General features: G+C 40.7%; 1 protein-coding gene across 3 annotated transcripts in view; it reads right to left on the reverse strand.

The window, feature by feature from the left end:
• LOC149312063 (SCY1-like protein 2) overlaps positions 1-19,005 on the reverse strand; it is a 40,087-nt gene extending 21,082 nt beyond the window's left edge. For 2 of the 3 annotated variants that reach the window (XM_089523872.1, XM_089523871.1), the window contains exons 1-9: positions 18,850-19,005; positions 13,612-13,815; positions 9,561-9,718; positions 8,662-8,806; positions 7,961-8,110; positions 7,111-7,332; positions 5,663-5,779; positions 4,881-5,006; positions 4,298-4,474 (exon numbers count right to left, since the gene is read on the reverse strand). In XM_089523872.1, coding sequence (XP_089379998.1) covers positions 4,298-4,474; positions 4,881-5,006; positions 5,663-5,779; positions 7,111-7,332; positions 7,961-8,110; positions 8,662-8,806; positions 9,561-9,718; positions 13,612-13,788 — 1,272 coding nt within the window. In that variant the 5' untranslated portion in view covers positions 13,789-13,815; positions 18,850-19,005. The remainder of the gene's footprint in view (positions 1-4,297; positions 4,475-4,880; positions 5,007-5,662; positions 5,780-7,110; positions 7,333-7,960; positions 8,111-8,661; positions 8,807-9,560; positions 9,719-13,611; positions 13,816-18,849) is intronic. The other variant, XM_089523873.1, reaches the window with a different exon arrangement.
• Between the last annotated feature and the right edge of the window lie 1,338 nt (positions 19,006-20,343).

Consider the following 20,343-nt stretch of genomic DNA (forward strand, 5'->3'; position numbering starts at 1 on the left):
TCTGAGATGCCAAGACCAGCAACACTTTTTTTCTTTATCCTTTAGAATGGGCCTTACCATGGGGATGCATGTTCAGATTTGGGGTTTCTGGCCTTTGAGTTTGGGTTCTGGGGTGGTATGGTCATGGGTGTGATGATTTGAGAGTGTGGGATGTGAGGTTTGCATGTTTGGCCTTGATTTGATGTGGGCCAGAGAGTGTGACCTTGGGGTGGCATGTTCAGATTTGGGGTTTCTGGCCTTTGGGTTTGGGTTCTGGGGTGGTATGGTCATGGGTGTGATGATTTGAGAGTGTGGGATGTGAGGTTTGCATGTTTGGCCTTGATTTGATGTGGGCCAGAGAGTGTGACCATGGGGTGGCATGTTCAGATTTGGGGTTTCTGGCCTTTGAGTTTGGGTTCTGGGGTGGCATGGTCATGGGTGTGATGTTTTCAAAGTGTGAGATGTGTTTGGCCTTGATTTCATGTGGGCCAGAGAGTGTGACCATGGGGTGGCATGTTCAGATTTGGGGTTTCTGGCCTTTGAGTTTGGGTTCTGGGGTGGCATGGTCATGGGTGTGATGATTTCAAAGTGTGAGATGTGAGGTTTGCATGTTTGGCCCTGATTTGATGTGGGCCAGAGAGTGTGACCTTGGGGTGGCATGTTCAGATTTGGGGTTTCTGGCCTTTGAGTTTGGGTTCTGGGGTGGCATGGTCATGGGTGTGATGATTTCAAAGTGTGAGATGTGAGGTTTGCATGTTTGGCCCTGATTTGATGTGGGCCAGAGAGTGTGACCTTGGGGTGGCATGTTCAGATTTGGGGTTTCTGGCCTTTGAGTTTGGGTTCTGGGGTGGCATGGTCATGGGTGTGATGTTTTCAAAGTGTGAGATGTGTTTGGCCCTGATTTGATGTGGGCCAGAGAGTGTGACCTTGGGGTGGCATGTTCAGATTTGGGGTTTCTGGCCTTTGAGTTTGGGTTCTGGGGTGGCATGGTCATGGGTGTGATGATTTCAAAGTGTGAGATGTGAGGTTTGCATGTTTGGCCCTGATTTGATGTGGGCCAGAGAGTGTGACCTTGGGGTGGCATGTTCAGATTTGGGGTTTCTGGCCTTTGAGTTTGGGTTCTGGGGTGGCATGGTCATGGGTGTGATGTTTTCAAAGTGTGAGATGTGTTTGGCCTTGATTTGATGTGGGCCAGAGAGTGTGACCTTGGGGTGGCATGTTCAGATTTGGGGTTTCTGGCCTTTGAGTTTGGGTTCTGGGGTGGCATGGTCATGGGTGTGATGATTTGAGAGTGTGGGATGTGAGGTTTGCATGTTTGGCCTTGATTTGATGTGGGCCAGAGAGTGTGACCATGGGGTGGCATGTTCAGATTTGGGTTTTCTGGCCTTTGAGTTTGGGTTCTGGGGTGGTTTGGTCATGGCTGTGATGTTTTCAAAGTGTGAGATGTGTTTGGCCTTGATTTGATGTGGGCCAGAGAGTGTGACCATGGGGTTCCTTTTTTAGATTTGTGGTTGCTTTGGTCATGGCTGTGATGATTTGAGAGCAGCTCCTCCTCCTCCTTCCCCTGCCTCACTCTGAGATGCCAAGACCAGCAACACTTTTTTTCTTTATCCTTTAGAATGGGCCTTACCATGGGGATGCATGTTCAGATTTGGGTTTTCTGGCCTTTGGGTTTGAGTTCTGGGGTGGTTTGGTCATGGCTGTGATGTTTTCAAAGTGTGGGCATCGATTTTTGCAAGTTTGGCCTTGATTTGATGTGGGCCAGAGAGTGTGACCATGGGGTGGCATGTTCAGATTTGGGGTTTCTGGCCTTTGAGTTTGGGTTCTGGGGTGGCATGGTCATGGGTGTGATGATTTCAAAGTGTGAGATGTGAGGTTTGCATGTTTGGCCCTGATTTGATGTGGGCCAGAGAGTGTGACCTTGGGGTGGCATGTTCAGATTTGGGGTTTCTGGCCTTTGAGTTTGGGTTCTGGGGTGGCATGGTCATGGGTGTGATGTTTTCAAAGTGTGAGATGTGTTTGGCCTTGATTTGATGTGGGCCAGAGAGTGTGACTTTGGGGTGGCATTTTCAGATTTGGGGTTTCTGGCCTTTGAGTTTGGGTTCTGGGGTGGTTTGGTCATGGCTGTGATGTTTTCAAAGTGTGGGCATCGATTTTTGCAAGTTTGGCCTTGATTTGATGTGGGCCAGAGAGTGTGACTTTGGGGTGGCATGTTCAGATTTGGGGTTTCTGGCCTTTGAGTTTGGGTTCTGGGGTGGTTTGGTCATGGCTGTGATGTTTTCAAAGTGTGGGCATCGATTTTTGCAAGTTTGGCCTTGATTTGATGTGGGCCAGAGAGTGTGACTTTGGGGTGGCATTTTCAGATTTGGGGGTTCTGGCCTTTGAGTTTGGGTTCTGGGGTGGTTTGGTCATGGCTGTGATGTTTTCAAAGTGTGGGGTGGGACTTTTGCAAGTTTGGGCCAGAGAGTGTGACCATGGGGTTGCTTTTTTAGATTTGGGGTGCTTTGGTCATGGGTGTGATGATTTGAGAGCTCATCCTCCTCCTCCTGCCTGACTCTGAGATGCCAGAACCATCAAAGAGAGAAAAAAACTTTTTTTCTTTATCCTTTAGAAAGTTTAGAATGGACCTGTCAGTCATTGTTAAGATCATTAGAAAGTTTAGAATGGACCTGTCAGTCATTGTTAAGATCATTAGAAAGTTTAGAATGGACCTGCCAGTCATTGTTAAGATCCTTAGAAAGTTTAGAATGGACCTGCCAGTCATTGTTAAGCTCTTTAGTGCCTCAGGCAACTTTGTATTACATTGTATTGTAGGGTACTTAGCTTAATAGGCCTCTATTGTGACTTTGTTTTGACTTGCAGGTTCAGTCTGAGGTCATGGAACGCATTAGTTATTTTCAATGGGAAAAGCGCTTCGGGTTACGAAATTTTCGGCTTACGAAAGGAATAGCGGAACGAATTAATTTCGTAACCCGGGGTACCAGTGTATTTTTGTTGCCCCTAAGAATTCAAGTGGTAATGCAGCCAGATGAAATTTTTGTGTGAGACTGTTCCAAAGACCACAATTGAAATAGCTCTTTCTCACTAGTGGCCTATCCATCATATCACTGAGAGCAAAAATACTCAGGAAAAAACTCAAAAGTGGACTATAATTCTAAGCTAGTAGAAGGTTATCCCCAAAATGGGCTTCCACCAGGCCTCCTTTTAAGGAAGCATTGGATAAAAATATAAATAAATAACATTTTTGGCAAAACAATTTTTAGAATCAAAACCCAAAGAATGTAGCTCTGAAACTAAATAAAAATTTGTACAGGTGTTCTCAACATGATCATACAGTATAGGAAAAATGTATTTTGTTAAATAGAAAAAAACCATTTATAGCGCTTGGCCTACATCATCATCATCATCATCATTATTATTAACCTTTATTTATGAAGCACTGTAAATTTACACAGCGCTGTACAATCTTTTTAATTAGACAGTTCCCTGCCCACGGGCTTACAATCTAAAAAGACATGACACAAAAGGAAAAGGGAGTGGTGGAGGGAAAGGGTAAGAGGTCCAGCAGTTCCTCTCTATTTGTCCATCCTATTGGGTGTTGACTATAGTTGGATATAAGAAGTGGATTTAAGCCTACATCTACAGCCTACATCTACAACATTTGTTCTATTCTGGAAGTATTTCATGGGACAGCATTCTCAACTATTCATTACAATTTAAACCAGAAACTAGGGGAGGTCTTTAAAAGAGAACACAAACAACTATCCTATATACATATGTTCTCTGTTCTAATTTTGTCACAACCACACTGCAAAAGGGCTGGAATGATGCAAAATGAAGCCCGGTGGCCTTTTAGAATTAGAAAAGAATCAGACTATAATGTTGTTGAGTAGTAACAATGAAGAGGATAGTGTAGCTGAGATCCAAGTTTTAAGAATAAAAAAATTATTACGTTACTTGCAACACTCTTAATAAGTCTACTTTTGGCCATACCCGTGTCATTTCAGAAATGACAGTTTACTTTTTAGGGTGTATTTATTGGTTTTCCAGATATGTTGCTACTGTACAATTTTCACAGAGACAAGAAGAATGTAGGTCAAGCTACACATGGGAAATATCATATTTTTCTTAAACATATGAGAAATAAACAACTGGCTAAAAAGTTCTTATGTTCTATCCACCACCACATCCAAAAAAGAAGAAGATGAAGATGAAAAAGAGAGAATATCATCCCTTATTCTGGCACTTCATTATTACTAGTAAGATATACTGTATAAGAAAATATGAATTCCCAAGAATCACAAACACACAAACAAACCTGGATTGGTTCTTGTTGTTTAAATACAGGGCTGAGATCAGGTAGAATTAGTTTGATGTATTCCTCTTTGGTACACTCCTCCGCAATGAGCAGAACATTAGGCAATACAAAAGGGACCATGTCTGGGTTTACAAATTCAGATGTCAAGCAAGGCAAAATCCTCTGCACTATAACACGCTGAAAGAAAACATACATATTACTTGATAGCAATTACTTGTTTGCTTCAACAATCCCAAATTTATAATGAAACCCATATTACTAAAGATCACAAAAGTATTAGACTTCTTAAAAATAATACTATGTATCTTATTTGCATAAAAACTTACTTTAAAATGCCTGTTTAAGCAGTCAGTAAAAGTGTTAAGGAAAATGCAACATGGGATATACAGTGATAGAAATAAAACATGTATGTGAGAGTCAGTATGACTAAGCAAAAGCAATTAAGAAGCCACACAGGTGTAAAAGCTAATGTAATTAGCAAGTCCTAAATGCCAAGGACAGAAATGTAGAGTGTATAATTGAAAGCACCTGAGAAACAACAACAACAACACACGTGCCTATAAAATAATCTGGGTTTGCCAACCTTAGGTAGTTTCGGTAAAACTTTTGGCAGCCCCTTAAAAAATTGTGACTTTTGAAGATTATCCCTTTGGAATAAGGAATCAAAGTACTGTAGTGTCATAGCCCCAACATCATCAAAAAATGGTATCTGCAATAAACATGAAAAAGAAAGTTATATTTGAGGTTATAAACATACTATATATTACAGACAAACAAGTTCAGAATAAGAACTGTAAAGCAATCCTGTATTTGTTAAACGTGATCTATTTTTTACACAGAGCAAAATAGCATCCCTAAAAATACATATTCTACAAGGCAACAGATCCAATGAATCACTCACTTGTTTGGTAATAAGGGAGTGGAACAGATGGGCAGGAAGGAGTGACCAAAGGCTGCTCACATCCATGACCATGGTGACCACATGCTGGGGTTCTGATCCTGGCCCCTGCTGCAGTTCCAAATGGACCACAGCAAGGAACGGGATAGATCTGCTCCTTTTGGGGCTTGGTTTGGCGGGCGAGGAGCAACCCTGACACGGCTTCCATGCAGGTTGGGAGCATGTGTCATCTAAACGACACACCCCTAAGATGCACCAAAGAAGATTTAATCTTTTTACACCAAAGAAGATTTAATCTCTTCAACTACAAATATGAGTTAATATTTTCCAAGATGTCCATAAACTGGAATGTTATTCAAAGGAACATTAAATATTCAGCAGGAATATACTAATTGTTTATTAGAGCTGCTAAAATGGATTTATCTTATTTTCTGCAGCTATTTTAAGTAGTCCTTCTATTTACTTACTTTTGTCATTTGGTCTGCATCTGGTCTGACTGCAGGAGCTACATTTAACAGTAACTTTACATGCTCACGAACTTCTTCTGGGATGTTTTGAAGATTGCTGGAGCCCAAACGACTAAGCTGCATACATAAAACACATATCATTTACACTAATAGATAATGTATTTAATAGTATCAAGCATGCAGTTTATGTTCCGTTTAACTCTGTGTTAAAGGATAACAATATTTTACATTAACGTAATACAAATTCTGTGGTAACAAAAGCTGATTCTGTAACATGTATAAATCATACATATTGAGCTAGATATAGATACAGTCAGACATACAGGCATATCTAAATATATGCTATTCATATCCTATAAATGTAAGGGGGAAATATCAGGAGGGAAGCATGCTAGTCCTAGCACCTCTAGTACCACCACTACTAGAAATGAATGGAGAACACCCAAGTAGAGAAGTCTTTCCTCTTCAGAAAGTTGCTCTTCATATGAGGAAATCCTCAGCAAGTAGGTCCCCTCTTTGCACATGTATTTTTTTGGACACTTATAATGTCTGAACAGGAGGATACATGACAACAGTGGCCTCTTAACTATCTACTGGGGTGTTGTTCAAGGATCCCCTGTGGATACCAAAATCTGTGGATGCTCAAGTCTCATTAAATACAGTGGCACAGTAAAAAAAATAAAATGGCAAAATAAATGTTTGCTTTTTGGAATTTATATATTTTAAAAATATTTTCAAGCCATGGATAGCTGAATCCATGGATACAGAAGACCATCTGTATATTATGTAGTGTGGATGATTGCATCTGCTATCTGCAAATATAAGCAAAACAACTGGGCCACATAACAACATGCTGCAATACACTTTTTAAAAAACAATAGGTGGCAATCATGCAATCCTCTGGATGTTGCTGGACTACAAGTCTCAGGAACTGTAATCAGCACGCTAGGAAAAGCTAGGAGTTGCAGTTCAGGGTGCCAGCTAGCCATATTCTTCAGAATGTTCCATCCTCCTCTCATCTGTATTTTTTTTTCCTTTCCCAAAGAATATTCAAGACTTCTGAACAACCTGATTGGGTGGTTTTGGGAAAGGTTCCCTTAAAAGAATACACTGTGTGCTCTCACAAAACTGGGTTTCCACAAGCATGCAAAAACATTAGTCTTGCTTCTCATGGGCTCCATTTCTGTCAGCACTCCCCACCAACATTTATTGTTAGGAGGACTGATCTTAGATAATGGTGGAAAATGGATCTAGTTTCTGCTCAATGTAGGAGGGACAATGATAAATAGTTCAGCTGATCATTTGAGATTCCTGTGAATTCACTCTCACTCATTAAATTCAGCCTACATTTTTACATTACTTATCTTTAACTTCTCCTCCAAACTGAAAGCAGTAACTCTTTCATAATGCTTGTGTTTTATTACTTAAATAACAGTTTCACAATATACCTGATCAAGCTGTCTACTGAAACTTTTGTACATATCTTGCTTGTTGACCTCAAAAATAGGTTTTCCATTATTAAACACAGCATACATAATTGCTCCTAAAGAGTACATGTCACTAGCGGTCTCACAGCTCACTGAAAGAATGTATTCAGGTGCCAAATATTCAGGATTTGGAAGACACAAAGATGGTAGGTTTGGGTCCCATTCTTTACAAGAGAATTTTGGCTGCAAGAAAAAACAGTAGGAAAGTTGTTTTCTAGCACAAGTTTAGAAAATGTTACTGAAGCACTGTTTCTTTACACTTTAAAGAGATTATGATAACCTTTGTTTTAGCAAGCTTTTCCTATCAATATACCACCTAAAATTATCTCAGGCTTTGTTAATATAAGAACTGTCTTGCTTCTGTCTTCTTTCCTTCTCATTCATCAATGAACTTATATGCTTCATAAGGATACAGACCACTGGATTTTGTACTTTCAACCTGAGACACTACCACCTGTTTTCCTCTCCCCTTTTTTCTCCATCCACACCTTCTTGCCTTGCTTACTATGCATGATGAATAGTTCTTTACAAAGATTATATAACATTTTATGGCCTATGAGTGGGGCCTCAAAAGTGTATTACTCTAATATGGATCTGTGTTTTTCTTATGCCTCAGAATTAACTTTTTAAGTGAAATTAGTTATTCTCATTACAAGAGAAGCACACACTGGTTTACTTAAGTTGTATTCCATTGTTTTGGTGTACATTTTTAAAATTAAATGAAGTAAATGAGATCCTTACTTCCATACCATGAAGTAAATATAAAGACAAAATATCCACCTACTTAGAAAAACAATAAACATCTTGTTACCTCTTGCTCAGATGGATTTATGGATTGAATACAGAAATCAAATCCCATAATTTTCCATGCTCCACTTTTATTTAAAATGATATTTTCAGGAGTGAGGTTACCATGGATCATTTTCACACTGCTATGTAGAAACGACAAGCCTTCAGAAACCTGTTAGGAAGGAGTGTTCTTGTCAGGGTATTTGTTTTCTACCGTTATGAAGCCTTGTGAACTCACTATTTGAGTGATGTAGTTTTCTTCCTTGAATTGGAGCTAGAACTGCTGTTGCTATGGTAAGGAAGGGAAATGGAGGCATCCACGTCCAGATGAGGGACAAGCCTTTCATAACCTTTCATTTTCAGTTCTAGCAGCAAGCCCCAGGCACTGCTATGATCACTACTGAGGTAAGACACTTGCAGTAGCTTCTTAAAACACCTGAAAAACATGCAGCTGCCATCTGAATATTTACTTCTGCACCAGTACAACAGCACAAATTCACATAATACAACCCAGAGATTCACAGATCGCCAGGCTCATCATGGATGCTATTACAAATATTTTTATTTATGTCGCTCTGGTCACATCAATGGGTCTACTGAACTTAAATGGCTCAAGTTAAAATAGGCAAAAGTGGTTATGGATATATGTACGCTACCAATTTAATTATGCCTACCTTTCACGTAACAGTATTAATAATGCATATGCGGGTGCTGAATACATACCTGAAGCAAACCATATTTGGTTTCCACATCATAGAGCTTATATTCTTTGATGTCTGATGGTAAAGGTGAGGGAAGATTGTCCCAGTTGCCAAGAACATTGGATAAACTTGCACAAACTGGTTCTGTACAAAATGCCAAACAATCCCTAGAAGAAAATTACAAGTCAACATTCTTGACAAATATTCACAATAAGGATTTCATATAAAGGTCAGAACAAGAGATTGGTTCGCATTTACTCAAAGTATTCTGGCAAAAAGGCAGCTAAAAATAAGACATTATGACCTAGCACTGCAATTACAGTAATAACAACAGCATTATAACAATATTACTTTTTAACTGGTGCAGAGGTCAATAAGGCACCAAAGCAAAAAATAAAAATGGGAAAATGTAGCCCAGTGCTTCTTTTTGAAGCATTCACAGCCACCCAGAAAAAAAGAAAAAGTGAGCTCATAGTAGTGGAGAACAAGTTTGTCTTCTGTGAAATGGGCATTTTGTTGTGTTTTCTGGGGATAAGTATATGGTTTGGCAGCTAGGGTTCATACCCACATCCTCCCTCATGTTCAGTTTCCTTGTCTTCTATGGCTATTATGTGAAGGAAGTCCAAATTCTAGCTTTGGTGAGGGCGGTATCAATGATGGTTTCTCACATTTCTGTGTGTGAGTGAACACAGTCTTCTAAGGTTAATATTAGGAAGTTAAAATATGTTAGCTATATTAAGAATATGGACATAAGTTGGACATTGTACAAATATTTGAAAGAAGCAGACCATTTAGATAAATCAATAGTCTAAGCTTATGTAACTAGGTAGCTCTCCCGAAATAATCAAATTTGGAGGAACTGATTATGACAATGTTTTGTGAATATTTAATAAAGTCAATGAATTAATAAGAGAAACTTACCGGGATTCTTCTAATGGATGCTGTACAGTTAGCAGTCGGGGATGCCGAAGCCTTGTTAGCTGTTGGACCCCTCTTTTTAAGGAATCAATAATTTGATCCTTTTCAAATTTCTGATACTTGTCTATGAGCTTTTTATCAAAAACAAAAACTGCCACTTCCTAAGGGTAAGGCATAGAAATACAATTACTGAAGAATTAGGAACTAAAAAGAACAACTCTACAGAACCACAGTTGTACAGGCTGAGTACCCCTTATCTGAAATGCTTGGGACCAGAAGTGTTTCTTATTTCAGATATTTTTAGGTTTTGGAATACCTGTATTTGCATGGATATAATGAGACATAATGAGCCTGGAGAGAGACTGATGATTTATGGAATGGCAGGAATCCAAATTTAGTGCTTGTCCTGAATCTAGGCCTCCCACCATTTCACAGATCCTTGCATCTCTGTCCAGCCGCATCTCTCTCCAGTCCTGTAAACATAGTACAGATATGTAGCTCAAAATAATTTGGATTTTGAAATATTTAGAATTTCAGAACTGCAGATAAGGGATACTTAACCTGTACTTGATACTTTTCTCAAAAACTAAAAAAATATCGAAATTCATACTGACTTTTAAATTTTTACAAGTTAGCCAATATTACATGAGGGCTGACAACCTGTACACACATTGTCAGGTGCATCAATTCTGTTTCTTAAGTTATGTCTTAAAAAGTCAGGCACAAGTGTCAAGCCAGCACATTTATCCACATTTTCCTCCTTTTTGCACCTGCTTTTTCTATTCAGCTCCAGTTTGTCAGCTACATCTACAGTACGAAATTATGATTTAATGTCAGTATCTAATCAGGATAAAACCATGGGTTAAAATTGTTATTAGTCAACTGAAGATCAGAATGGAAATCCTGCTGTTACAAACCCCAAAGCTGAAGCATCTGGGCCTACACACAAAGTGAAGAAGGAATATGCATAGGCCTAACACTTATTTCTAGATTTGAGAAATTTGCAAATCAAGAGGCTTACGGTGCTTGTTTGCCAAGCGTCTATAACCACACACACAAAAAACAAAAAAAAACCAAAACAAAAACCACCACCACCACCCAAAAACATGTGTTAGGGAGTGTGTGCGTGTGCACAAAAGCACTCAAGCAGGATCACCAAAGCCAAAAGGCCAAAATATGACTATCATAGACATAGTTTTTCATAGCTGCTTAGATCAGACACATAATGTATAAATTTGCATGGGCTACTATACTAACAACTGTTGCTATGTAAAAATAATCAACCAACGGGGGATAACTGGCATTAAACATATAGGGGCAAAGCAGACAGACAGAAAGGAGCAGCTAGAAGCCTCTCTGGGCCCAATCACCTCAGGGCTGTGGCAAACACACACCAAGTCCCTGAGGGCGCCTCCTCTCACAGCTCCAAATAGAAGTGGAAAGGATCTGTTCCTTTTGGGGCCAGTTTTGGGATGCCTTAGCTGGTAGCCCCGGCACGACCCCAGGTTGGCTTCCTGGTGCTCCAGGGGCATGCATTGTGTAAACGACATTCCCCCCCCCCCCCCCCCCGGGTAGCAGCCAGAAGTCGCTCCCGTCTGCTGGTCTGTTTTGAGCCCTAGTGAACTCTTATACAATTACATTTATCCTTCCATGGAAACAATTTCAACTCCTTTTACTCCTATTATTCCATTCCACCAAATTCCAAGGAATCTGTTCCTATACTAAACCAGCACCTGGCATCTGTAATAGACTAAATGAGCGTGAACAAGGTGACGCTTAACTCAGACAATACAGAGGTGTTCCTGGTCAGATTTGAAAGACATATCTGGAAATATGGATTTAACCTGCACTAGATATAGTTACACTGTCCCTGAAAATACAGCTTGGGGCCTGTTTGGTCTGGATTCAGCCTTGAACCAGGAGGCCCAGGTTTCAGTGCACAGTTAACTATACCCAGTCCTGGAGAAGCCTAATCTGGCCATGGTAGAAAATAATAATAATAATAATAATAATAATAATAATAATAATACATTTTATTTATAGCCCCCTATGGATTGAGGCGGGTTACATGTACATGGGGCTGCCTTTGCTAAGTGTTCCACAACTTCAGCTAGTCCAAAGAGCTGCATACATATTATCAACTGGATCACATCCCTGAAGTTCTAATATCATGCACCAATCAAATTATCTTTCCCTGATAACACATACACCATATTCACACATGGAAAACTCCAACCAATATGTGATAAAAACAAGGACTGCACAATTTATTTGTCCTATAGACTATCTATCAACATTTGGTATACTATAAAGTAACCCCAAGGCAGCTCAAAAAAACCCAACATAAACATAGACCTGATATAACTGAAGTACAAACAATAAAACCACTATAAAAACCTAAATAAGTCAAGAACAAGCATGACATGAACATAGCTGATATTTATTAAAAGCTTTGCAATATAAACAAATCTATACTTATTGCTTTAAATCAATCAACAATGGTTCCTTTGTATGCCTTGGTCGTTTTATCACTAGCGTCAACTTCCTAGATCATAAAATATAGATAGGTCCACTAAAATGGCTGCAATTGACTGACAGATTCCTTGGGAAGAAGATGGCCCTACAGATATCCTGGTCCTGGGATATTGATGGCCAACAACTGGCAATTTAAAAAAGATCTGGAAACAAAAAGGAAGCGAGCAGATACCCCCCCCCCCCCCCCAAATCTGTATTTTGTGCCATCTGAAGCTTCTGAATACTCTTCAAGGATAGTCTCATACACATCTCATTGGAGATAACTAATGCATATGTATGCAAAGGGATCTTGCAGCACCTTTGAGACTAACCAAAATATAGTAGTAGGTAGCATGAGCTTGACCCCACTTCCTCAGATGCATTTAGTGGAGTGGAAAGTTCAGAAACAGATCTATATAGCAGTCTGTCTGAGAACGTCCATAGGAATGTCAAAGGTGCTGCAAAATCTCTTCACATATTGGTTTTCCAGACAAACACGGCTATGTCGCTGAATTCTAATGTGTATATAGTTATGGCCAGATATCACCCTACCTTATCTATAAACAAATACACACAATTTCCTACACAAGAAACAAGTATAATCTCAGGAACAAGTGGCAGCATCAGAAGTCCACTACACAAAGTCACTCGCCAGTCTAAAGTTCTATAACATGCCTTGATAATCCCATGCAGCAAAAAACCAAAGTATCCCAGCCAAATTGGCTTCTTCAGAATTGGGCTATGTGGTGCCACGGTTCAGTGGAAAAGGTACGCATAAAGATCCAGACTCAATCCTTTCCTATCAAGCAGGAAAACTGGGATGAGTTCAGCCATGAGAGGGCAGTGGAACAACCAAAGTAAATATTAAACATCTAAAGAGCTTCAGCCAGGTAACACCTGACCTATCTCTTTTCCAGGAAACTTTTGTCAGACCCAAATCCCTTCATGTCTTTCAATCGCACAAATATTAACCACATATCAGCTGTATGATCAGTTATGGTGAAATGCAGGTAGATGTATTGATGCAACTGGTTCAAACTGGTGTATTTGTAAGTTTCAAAAGCTCCTTTCTTTAAAATATTCAAATAAAAACATTACTTTGTATTTATTGTATTTTATCATTGACTTTTTAATCTGCCTTTCCACTTAAAAATATAAAAAAGTCATCACTACAAACAAACAGTTATTAAAATAGATCAATAAAGAATTGTAAATCCCTTAAACAGTGACCTTATTCTACAATGAAATACATTACATAACCTAGAAATGTCAAACAACATAGCAACATTTGTTAGGAACAATGCAACCACACGGAATTTAGGGAGGACATGATGAATCTATTTGCAATTTGATACAAAAAACTATGGTTACAAAATTCACTTTTTTCACAATCTGTTAAGTATCAAGTGCATTTTAAGAACTTTATCTTAGTATGTATGGGTATCACTTGGATGTTAAAATGCATTCTTTAATAACTGTTTCATGAAATACTACTGTGATTATGTAAGAATCTTGTACCAAATGCCCTCCAAAATCTCACCTGTTTTGTTGATTTTTTAGTGCCATTAAAAATTTTCCAAGCAAGCCCGTTGCCACCGCTAGCAATATGCCGACCAACATCAAATTCCCGGGTGACTGGATTTCCCATGACTGCACTAGTGACATCTGCAGTCACTTTGGTAACAGTGCTCTTCAATTTATTTAGCATGGACTCCATTGTTATGACTGTATTCTAGTATGCTTTCTACAAGAAAAATAATTCTCAAAATCCATCTTGCAAATTTTGCAAAATAAAAGAACTGCATAAAAACTAAATAATATTTATATCATTTACTTAATAAAATAATGCTTTTCCGGGTGGCATTTAATCTAATTCTTTTTTAAATGAAAACATGCAGACTAAAATAAAGCCAAAGAATTAGCTCTTTAAAAATAGTTTTAACCTTCCTCAAACTCTTAGTATGAGACATGAACATTCAATTTTTATTTCTAACAGATCTTGACATAGTTAACAGTTTTTCTTATAATTTAGGTGCTAAAGAATCAGCTGTTTACACTAGAAAAGAAAGAAAACTACCTTTGAAAACAGACAAATGAGCCAACCATTCACATGACTAAGTCTAGATTAAGTTATCAGTTAACAAACTATGTTTTCCAAGGGAATAAGTATCCCTTTCATTGTGAGTTCAGGAACTAAATTTGTTATTCAGGTTTGACAAAGTGCATGAACTAATGTTTATGGTACATTCATTTAAAAGATTAATTGCAGTATTCTGTTGGAATAGCACTGGTCATCTTATGTAGCTGAACAGCTAAACCTTTAATAAAATAACGGACAGATTGAACTACGTAGGCCCCTGCAGGCCTCCTCATACTCTGTTCTGGAAGATTTTTGTACTCTTCGGAACAGTAAGAGAGGTTGAGCTAGGGAGACAGCTGTGATGAACATTGCTGTTCTCCTTTCTGCTGACAGAAGAATTCTGCATGACATTCTGCTTAGCATTCTGTAGAAGCCAATGTTAGACATAACCTATATTTTCCATCAATTGCTAGTTCTAAATAAGTCAATGGATCCAGGAGTCTTTATTTTTTGACATGCTACACAGGTATAATTCAGTATACCTGTCTCCTATTTCACCTAACAAGGAATTCCAAATAAGGAACAACCCTTGAATGAAATTATAGTGTCTGCATTTTTAAAATTCATACATTTTCAATTAGCAACACTTGATTTTCTGAAACCTGTTGCTACAGGTACAGAAAGGGGGGGGGGGGGGAATAACTATCTGAAAAGTGAGACCTAAAGTAGGATGTTGAAAATTGCCAGGAAGCTCAGGAAGTTCTTCCTAGCATTTGGTAAGAAATTCTTTCCACACAATTTAAATTCATTGGTTTGAATCCTGTCCTCTGAAGCTGTGGAGAAACAAGCTTGTGTCATCTTCCACATGACGTCACTGGTTTAAAGGGAGCCATCCTATCATCTCTCAATCTTTTCCAGGCCAAACACACCCAACTCCCTCATAGGGCTTGGCTTCCAGATCTGCCACTAAGTTGGTTACCCTCCTCTGGACACATTCCAACATGCTGATATCATTTTTAAACTGTGGTGTCCAAACAGATTCCACGCTGTTTCTCTCTTTCTTTGGACTACCTCTTTGGGAATCACTTCTGTTTAACGTGTTTATGTGCAAGTAAATGCAAGAGAGGGGTAGATGAGAAACAGAGTATCAAAGAGCAGAGGATACCAGGTTATGGACAAAGGGAGAAATAGCTATGCCATTGAGTTACACAAACTCTACCTAACTTTGGTCCAAGACACACTGCAGAAATAATCCAGTTTGAGACTGCTTTGACTGCCTGGGCTCAGTGCTAGGGAACCCTGGGGATTGTAGTTTATTGTGGCACCGGTGCTCTCGCGACAGAGAAGGCTAAACGTCTGACAAAACTATAGTTCCCAGAATCCCCTAGCATTGAGCCAGGGCAGTTAAAGTGGTCTCAAACTGCATTATTTCTGCAGTGTGTTTTGGATCTTTGTCTGTAGACAGACCTAACTGACTTTTCCTGTATGTTAATAGATTGTGATAGAAAAAAGATTACCCATTCCTGGTTTGAGCATATTTCTTCCACTGTTCCATTATAAAAGATATCTTATTACTAAAATAATTCAGAGGTCAAAAGAAATGGATAGAACTTTCCCACCCAGAATATCAAGGATGTATGAAACAGCATCCCAGTATGTATGCACCTGCGGACATGTTTTTATTCACATTACAATGATGGGGATTCAATGAATGCAGACTATTCTTCTAGCTTCAACTAGCATTATGAAAGTTGTTCTCACCACTATTGACAATTTAATCCTGCATACTCAAAAGTAAGTCTCACTGCCACATAGACAGGCACAGTAAAGAAAGAAACCTGGTGTGTCTATGCACTTGGCATCGTAAGATTCAGTTCCAGTCATGGGAATTCTTCAGAACTTCACTTCAGATTGTAGTACTAGCCACAGTTCATATTTTATACTTTGAAATAAAAAGGTTTCCATTTCACAGCTTACTGGCTCACATGTCTCACAGGAGATAAAAGCATTTTCTTCTTAAAAGTTTTTTTTTTTTGGGGGGGGGGATGAGAAAAGATGAATATTCTAGTTTCATTATATCTGGAGTAGAGAACCCCTTTTGTTGTCCTTACAGTATCAATCTGCTAATGATGACAATGACCTTTAAACAAGAGATTTTGCTTAAAAGAGACATCTGACAGCCATAGCAACAGCTTCACTGGATGCTGTAATAAGCATAAGGGAAATATATATATATATATAAACTATGCATGCAGACGTCATGACCCAATTGATATCTCAGCTTCTGTTAACACAACATAAGCCACAAGCCTGCTGATACAGACCTTTTAAATACATTTTAAGAATAAACCCTGCTTGATTTTAGACACTAAATATCCTTACCAAGCCGTGTTTTCATCTTTCTAAAAACATACTACTGGACAAGTCACACTCTTTCAGCTTCAAGGGAAGACAATGGCAAATATCCTCTGAAGATTTGCTTAAAAAATCCCTGTGACAGGTTCACCTTAGAGCTGCCATAAGTCTGAAATGACTTGAAGGCACACCACCACCACAACAACCAGCTGAAACTAGACCTACAACAGGTCCCCGATCCCTTTGAGTGAAGAAGCTCAGCAGCAGTACCCAAGAGCAGATAGAGGTGTTTCTGGGGCTGCAGACACAGTCCAGTCTGACATCACTTTAATTGTCATGCCTCCATGCTATGGAATTCTGGGAATGGTATTTCATCATGGTACCAGAGGAAAGCCCCACCCACTTTTGAGTAGACAGCATTACACTGTCAGTACATTAAAACACAGGTGATAACTGTTTTAATAATGCTAGTGTAGTAGCTAGAAGAACATTCACTGAATCCACAAAATTGCAATGTGAATAGAAATGTGTGTGTGTGCGCACGCATATTGAGATACTGTGTGATGTATGTGTATGTGTGTGCCTTTAAGTCGTTTCCCATATACACTGGCCCTAACCTTATCATGGGGTTTTCTTGGCAAGACTGTGGTCTAAAACACACTGCAGAAATACTCCTGTTTGAGACCGCTTTAACTGCCCTGGCTCAGTGCTAGGGAATCCCAGCAACTATAGTTCTGTGAAACATTTAGCCTGCTCTGTCAATAAATGACAATTCCCAGGATTCCTTAGCATTGAGACATGCCACTTAAAGCGGTCTCAAACTGAATTATTTCTGCTGTGTGGTTTGGACCTTAAGTGCTACCTCCTTTAAATCCTGGGGGCAGGAGGGCGTTCCAGCCATTCCTTTTGACCATGGAGCCGTGAGAGTTAAAGTGGTGCCAGATTGTGTTATTTGTGCAACCCCAGAAACACCTCTATCTGTTCTTAGACACTGCTGAGCTTTGTCATGCAAAGGGATGGGGATCTATGCAGGCCTAGTTTCAGTTGTCAGTTGTGGTTCACCTTCAAGAGATTTCCAACTTGTGATGACCTTATCATGGGGTTTTCTCTGCAAGATCTTGTTCAGAAGTTTGCCTTTGCCTTCCCCTGAGGCTGAGAGAGTGTGACCTGCCCAAATTCAGGGATGGTGGGAGTTCCATCCATTCCTTTCAATCACTAAATTAAGTAGTAAGATATGCTGTGTAATGGAATAGTGGGAAAAGTAAGCAAAGCTCTGGGGCCACACCGAATTGCACTTCCCAGACTCCTACAGCATGGAAGCCATGGCAGTTAAAGCGGTGTCAGACTGGGTTATTTCTGCAGTCTGGGTGCAAGTCTCAAAAGAAAACAAACCTCCGCAGCCACATAAAGTGGGAGTAGCAGCCCTTGAAATCCATCTGAGTCTCATCCTCTCTTCAGTACGCCAAGGGATCCTGCAGCACCTTTGAGTCTAAGGCCCAAAACACACGCAGCAGGAACAATCCCAGTTTGAGACCGCTTTAACTGCCCTGGAACTGTAGTTTTGTGAGACATTTAGGCCTGTTACAGACTGCCAAAATAAAGCTGCTTCGGGTCTCTTTGGAGGTATGCTGTTTAAATGATGCATGCATCCAAAGAATCCAGAAGCTGCGCCAAAGCTGCACTCCAATGCTTAGGAATGGAGCGTGGCTTTGGCGCAACCTCCGGACTCTTAGGACCCATGCATCATTTAAACAGCATACCTCCAAAGAGACCCGAAGCAGCTTTATTTTGGCAGTCTGTAACAGGCCTTAGCCTTCTTCTCTCTCAGGGAGAGCTCTGGTGCCACAACAAACTACAATTCCCAGGATCCCCTTGCACCGAGCCAGGGCAGTTTAAAGCAGTCTCAAACTGGGATTATTATTCCTGGAGTGTGTTTTGGACCTCAGTGTCTCACAAAACTACGCTTCCTCCCCAGAAATCGCATAGGACTGAGCCAGGGCAGTTCAAAAGCGGTCTCGAAGTGGGATGATGATGATGATCATCTGCAGTGTGTTCTGGGGCTGAAGAGAGGATCCAGCTTCCCCTTTTTAGCTCGGTCTGCTGACAGCTTCGGAGGAGGGAAGGCCTGGAGGAGGCCCAGGCTGCCCTTCTCAGGGAGAGGAGAACCAGGCCCTCCTTCCCTTCTCCTCTTTGGGCGGAAGAGGGGGAGACCTCGGTTGCATCCACATTGGGGGAATAATCCGGGTTGGAACTGCTTTAACTGCCATGGCAGCCAAAGTGGGCTCAAAGCGGACCATTCCCCCAATATGGACGCAGCCCCCGCCTGAGGCCCTTAAGTCTCACCTCGAACTGGAGAACAGGCGGAGGCCCTTCTTCCGTGGGTCGTGCGGCCCGACCTCTGCCCCCTTCAGCCCCGCCGCCACTCAAACCATGGCGGCGGCCCCCGCCTCAGCGGAACTCCGCACTCAGGGCCACTTCCTGCTCTTCCTCTGAGAACGACTCAGGCACTCAGACCGGAAGTGGAGAACGAAGAAGCCCCGCCCACCGGCTGAGCCAAGACGTTCCACGGGAGAAGCCCTGATGACGGAAGTGGCCCCGCCTCTTGACACCTTGGCTCAGCGCGGCGGAACGCTGGGAATTGTAGTTTGGGTCTAGATGGGTGTTTTTTTGGACTACAGTTCCCAGAGGCCCCAGTCAGCATGCAGGAATTCTGGAAGTCTCAAAAAAAATCTAGAGGGCCAAAGGTTGAGAACCACTTTACAAACGACGCTACTTACACTCGTTCCTCTGTATTTGAGGATTTGCTCATTCACAGATTTGAGTAATATGTCCTCTCTAGGAATATCTAGGTCCTCCAGTGCAACTCTATGGTCAACTTTGACTAAAAGTTACACCAAAAGACCTAGAGAGAAGACTCTAGTAGGCCTTTGCGGCTCTTCCGGCGCAGTTCTATGGTCAGTGTCTGTCGGACATTGGCCACGGTGTCGCACTGGAGGACCTAGAGATTCCTAGAGAGGTGTCCTCTTGGGTAAAAACATGGTGGTTTTTGTTATTTGTGGTTTTGGTGGCCCTAACCCCAGCGAATATGGAGGGACAAGTCTACTTTCCCCATAGGGAAAACCATACTTGCCCATAGTGAATGACTGGAGAGTTGCCCATAGGGAAACATAGATCAAGTATCCAACAGTTGTTGGTTTTTTTACCAGACAACACTACTTGCCCAAAGGGAAACACTCAATACTTGTATGAAGTCAAAGACTTTCACAGCCGGCATCCAATTGTTTTTGCATGTTTTTGGGCTATGAGACCATCTTCTAGAAGAATTTATTCCTGACGTTTCGCCAGCATCTGTGGCTGGCATCTTCAGAGAATGCTGGCCTGGAAGAGAGTGGGTATATATACTGTGTGACCCTGGGTAGGGAGGAGTGATTCCCATGTTGTGTATTGTTCTGTTGTTGAATGGCGATGCCTTAGGGTGGGAGGATATGCAGAGGATTAGTGTCTGTGAAGTCAAAGGCTGAAGAGTTTATTCCTGGCACCAGGAATAAACTCTTCTAGAAAATGGCCACAGAGCCCAAAAAGCCCACAAAAAAAGCTATGGATTTGTGTTTGCTTAATTAGTGGTCCATTGTCTGCTGGGAGAAACCCTAATCCTGGGTGAATTTCATTTGCATTTTGCTGGGTCTTGATTTTGGTGTTCTTCAGGACTGGTAGCCAAACTTGGTTTACTTTAAGGGTTTCTTCTTTCCTGTTGAAACTATCCAGGTGTTTGTGGATGATTTCAATGGCTTCCCTGTGCATTCTGACCTGATAGTTGTTGGCATGGCCCAGCATTTC

Source organism: Sceloporus occidentalis, unplaced genomic scaffold (genome assembly GCF_023333645.1).
Source record: "Sceloporus occidentalis isolate IW3139 unplaced genomic scaffold, rSceOcc1.0.p SCAF_5, whole genome shotgun sequence".
Classification (NCBI taxonomy): Eukaryota; Metazoa; Chordata; class Lepidosauria; order Squamata; family Phrynosomatidae; genus Sceloporus; species Sceloporus occidentalis.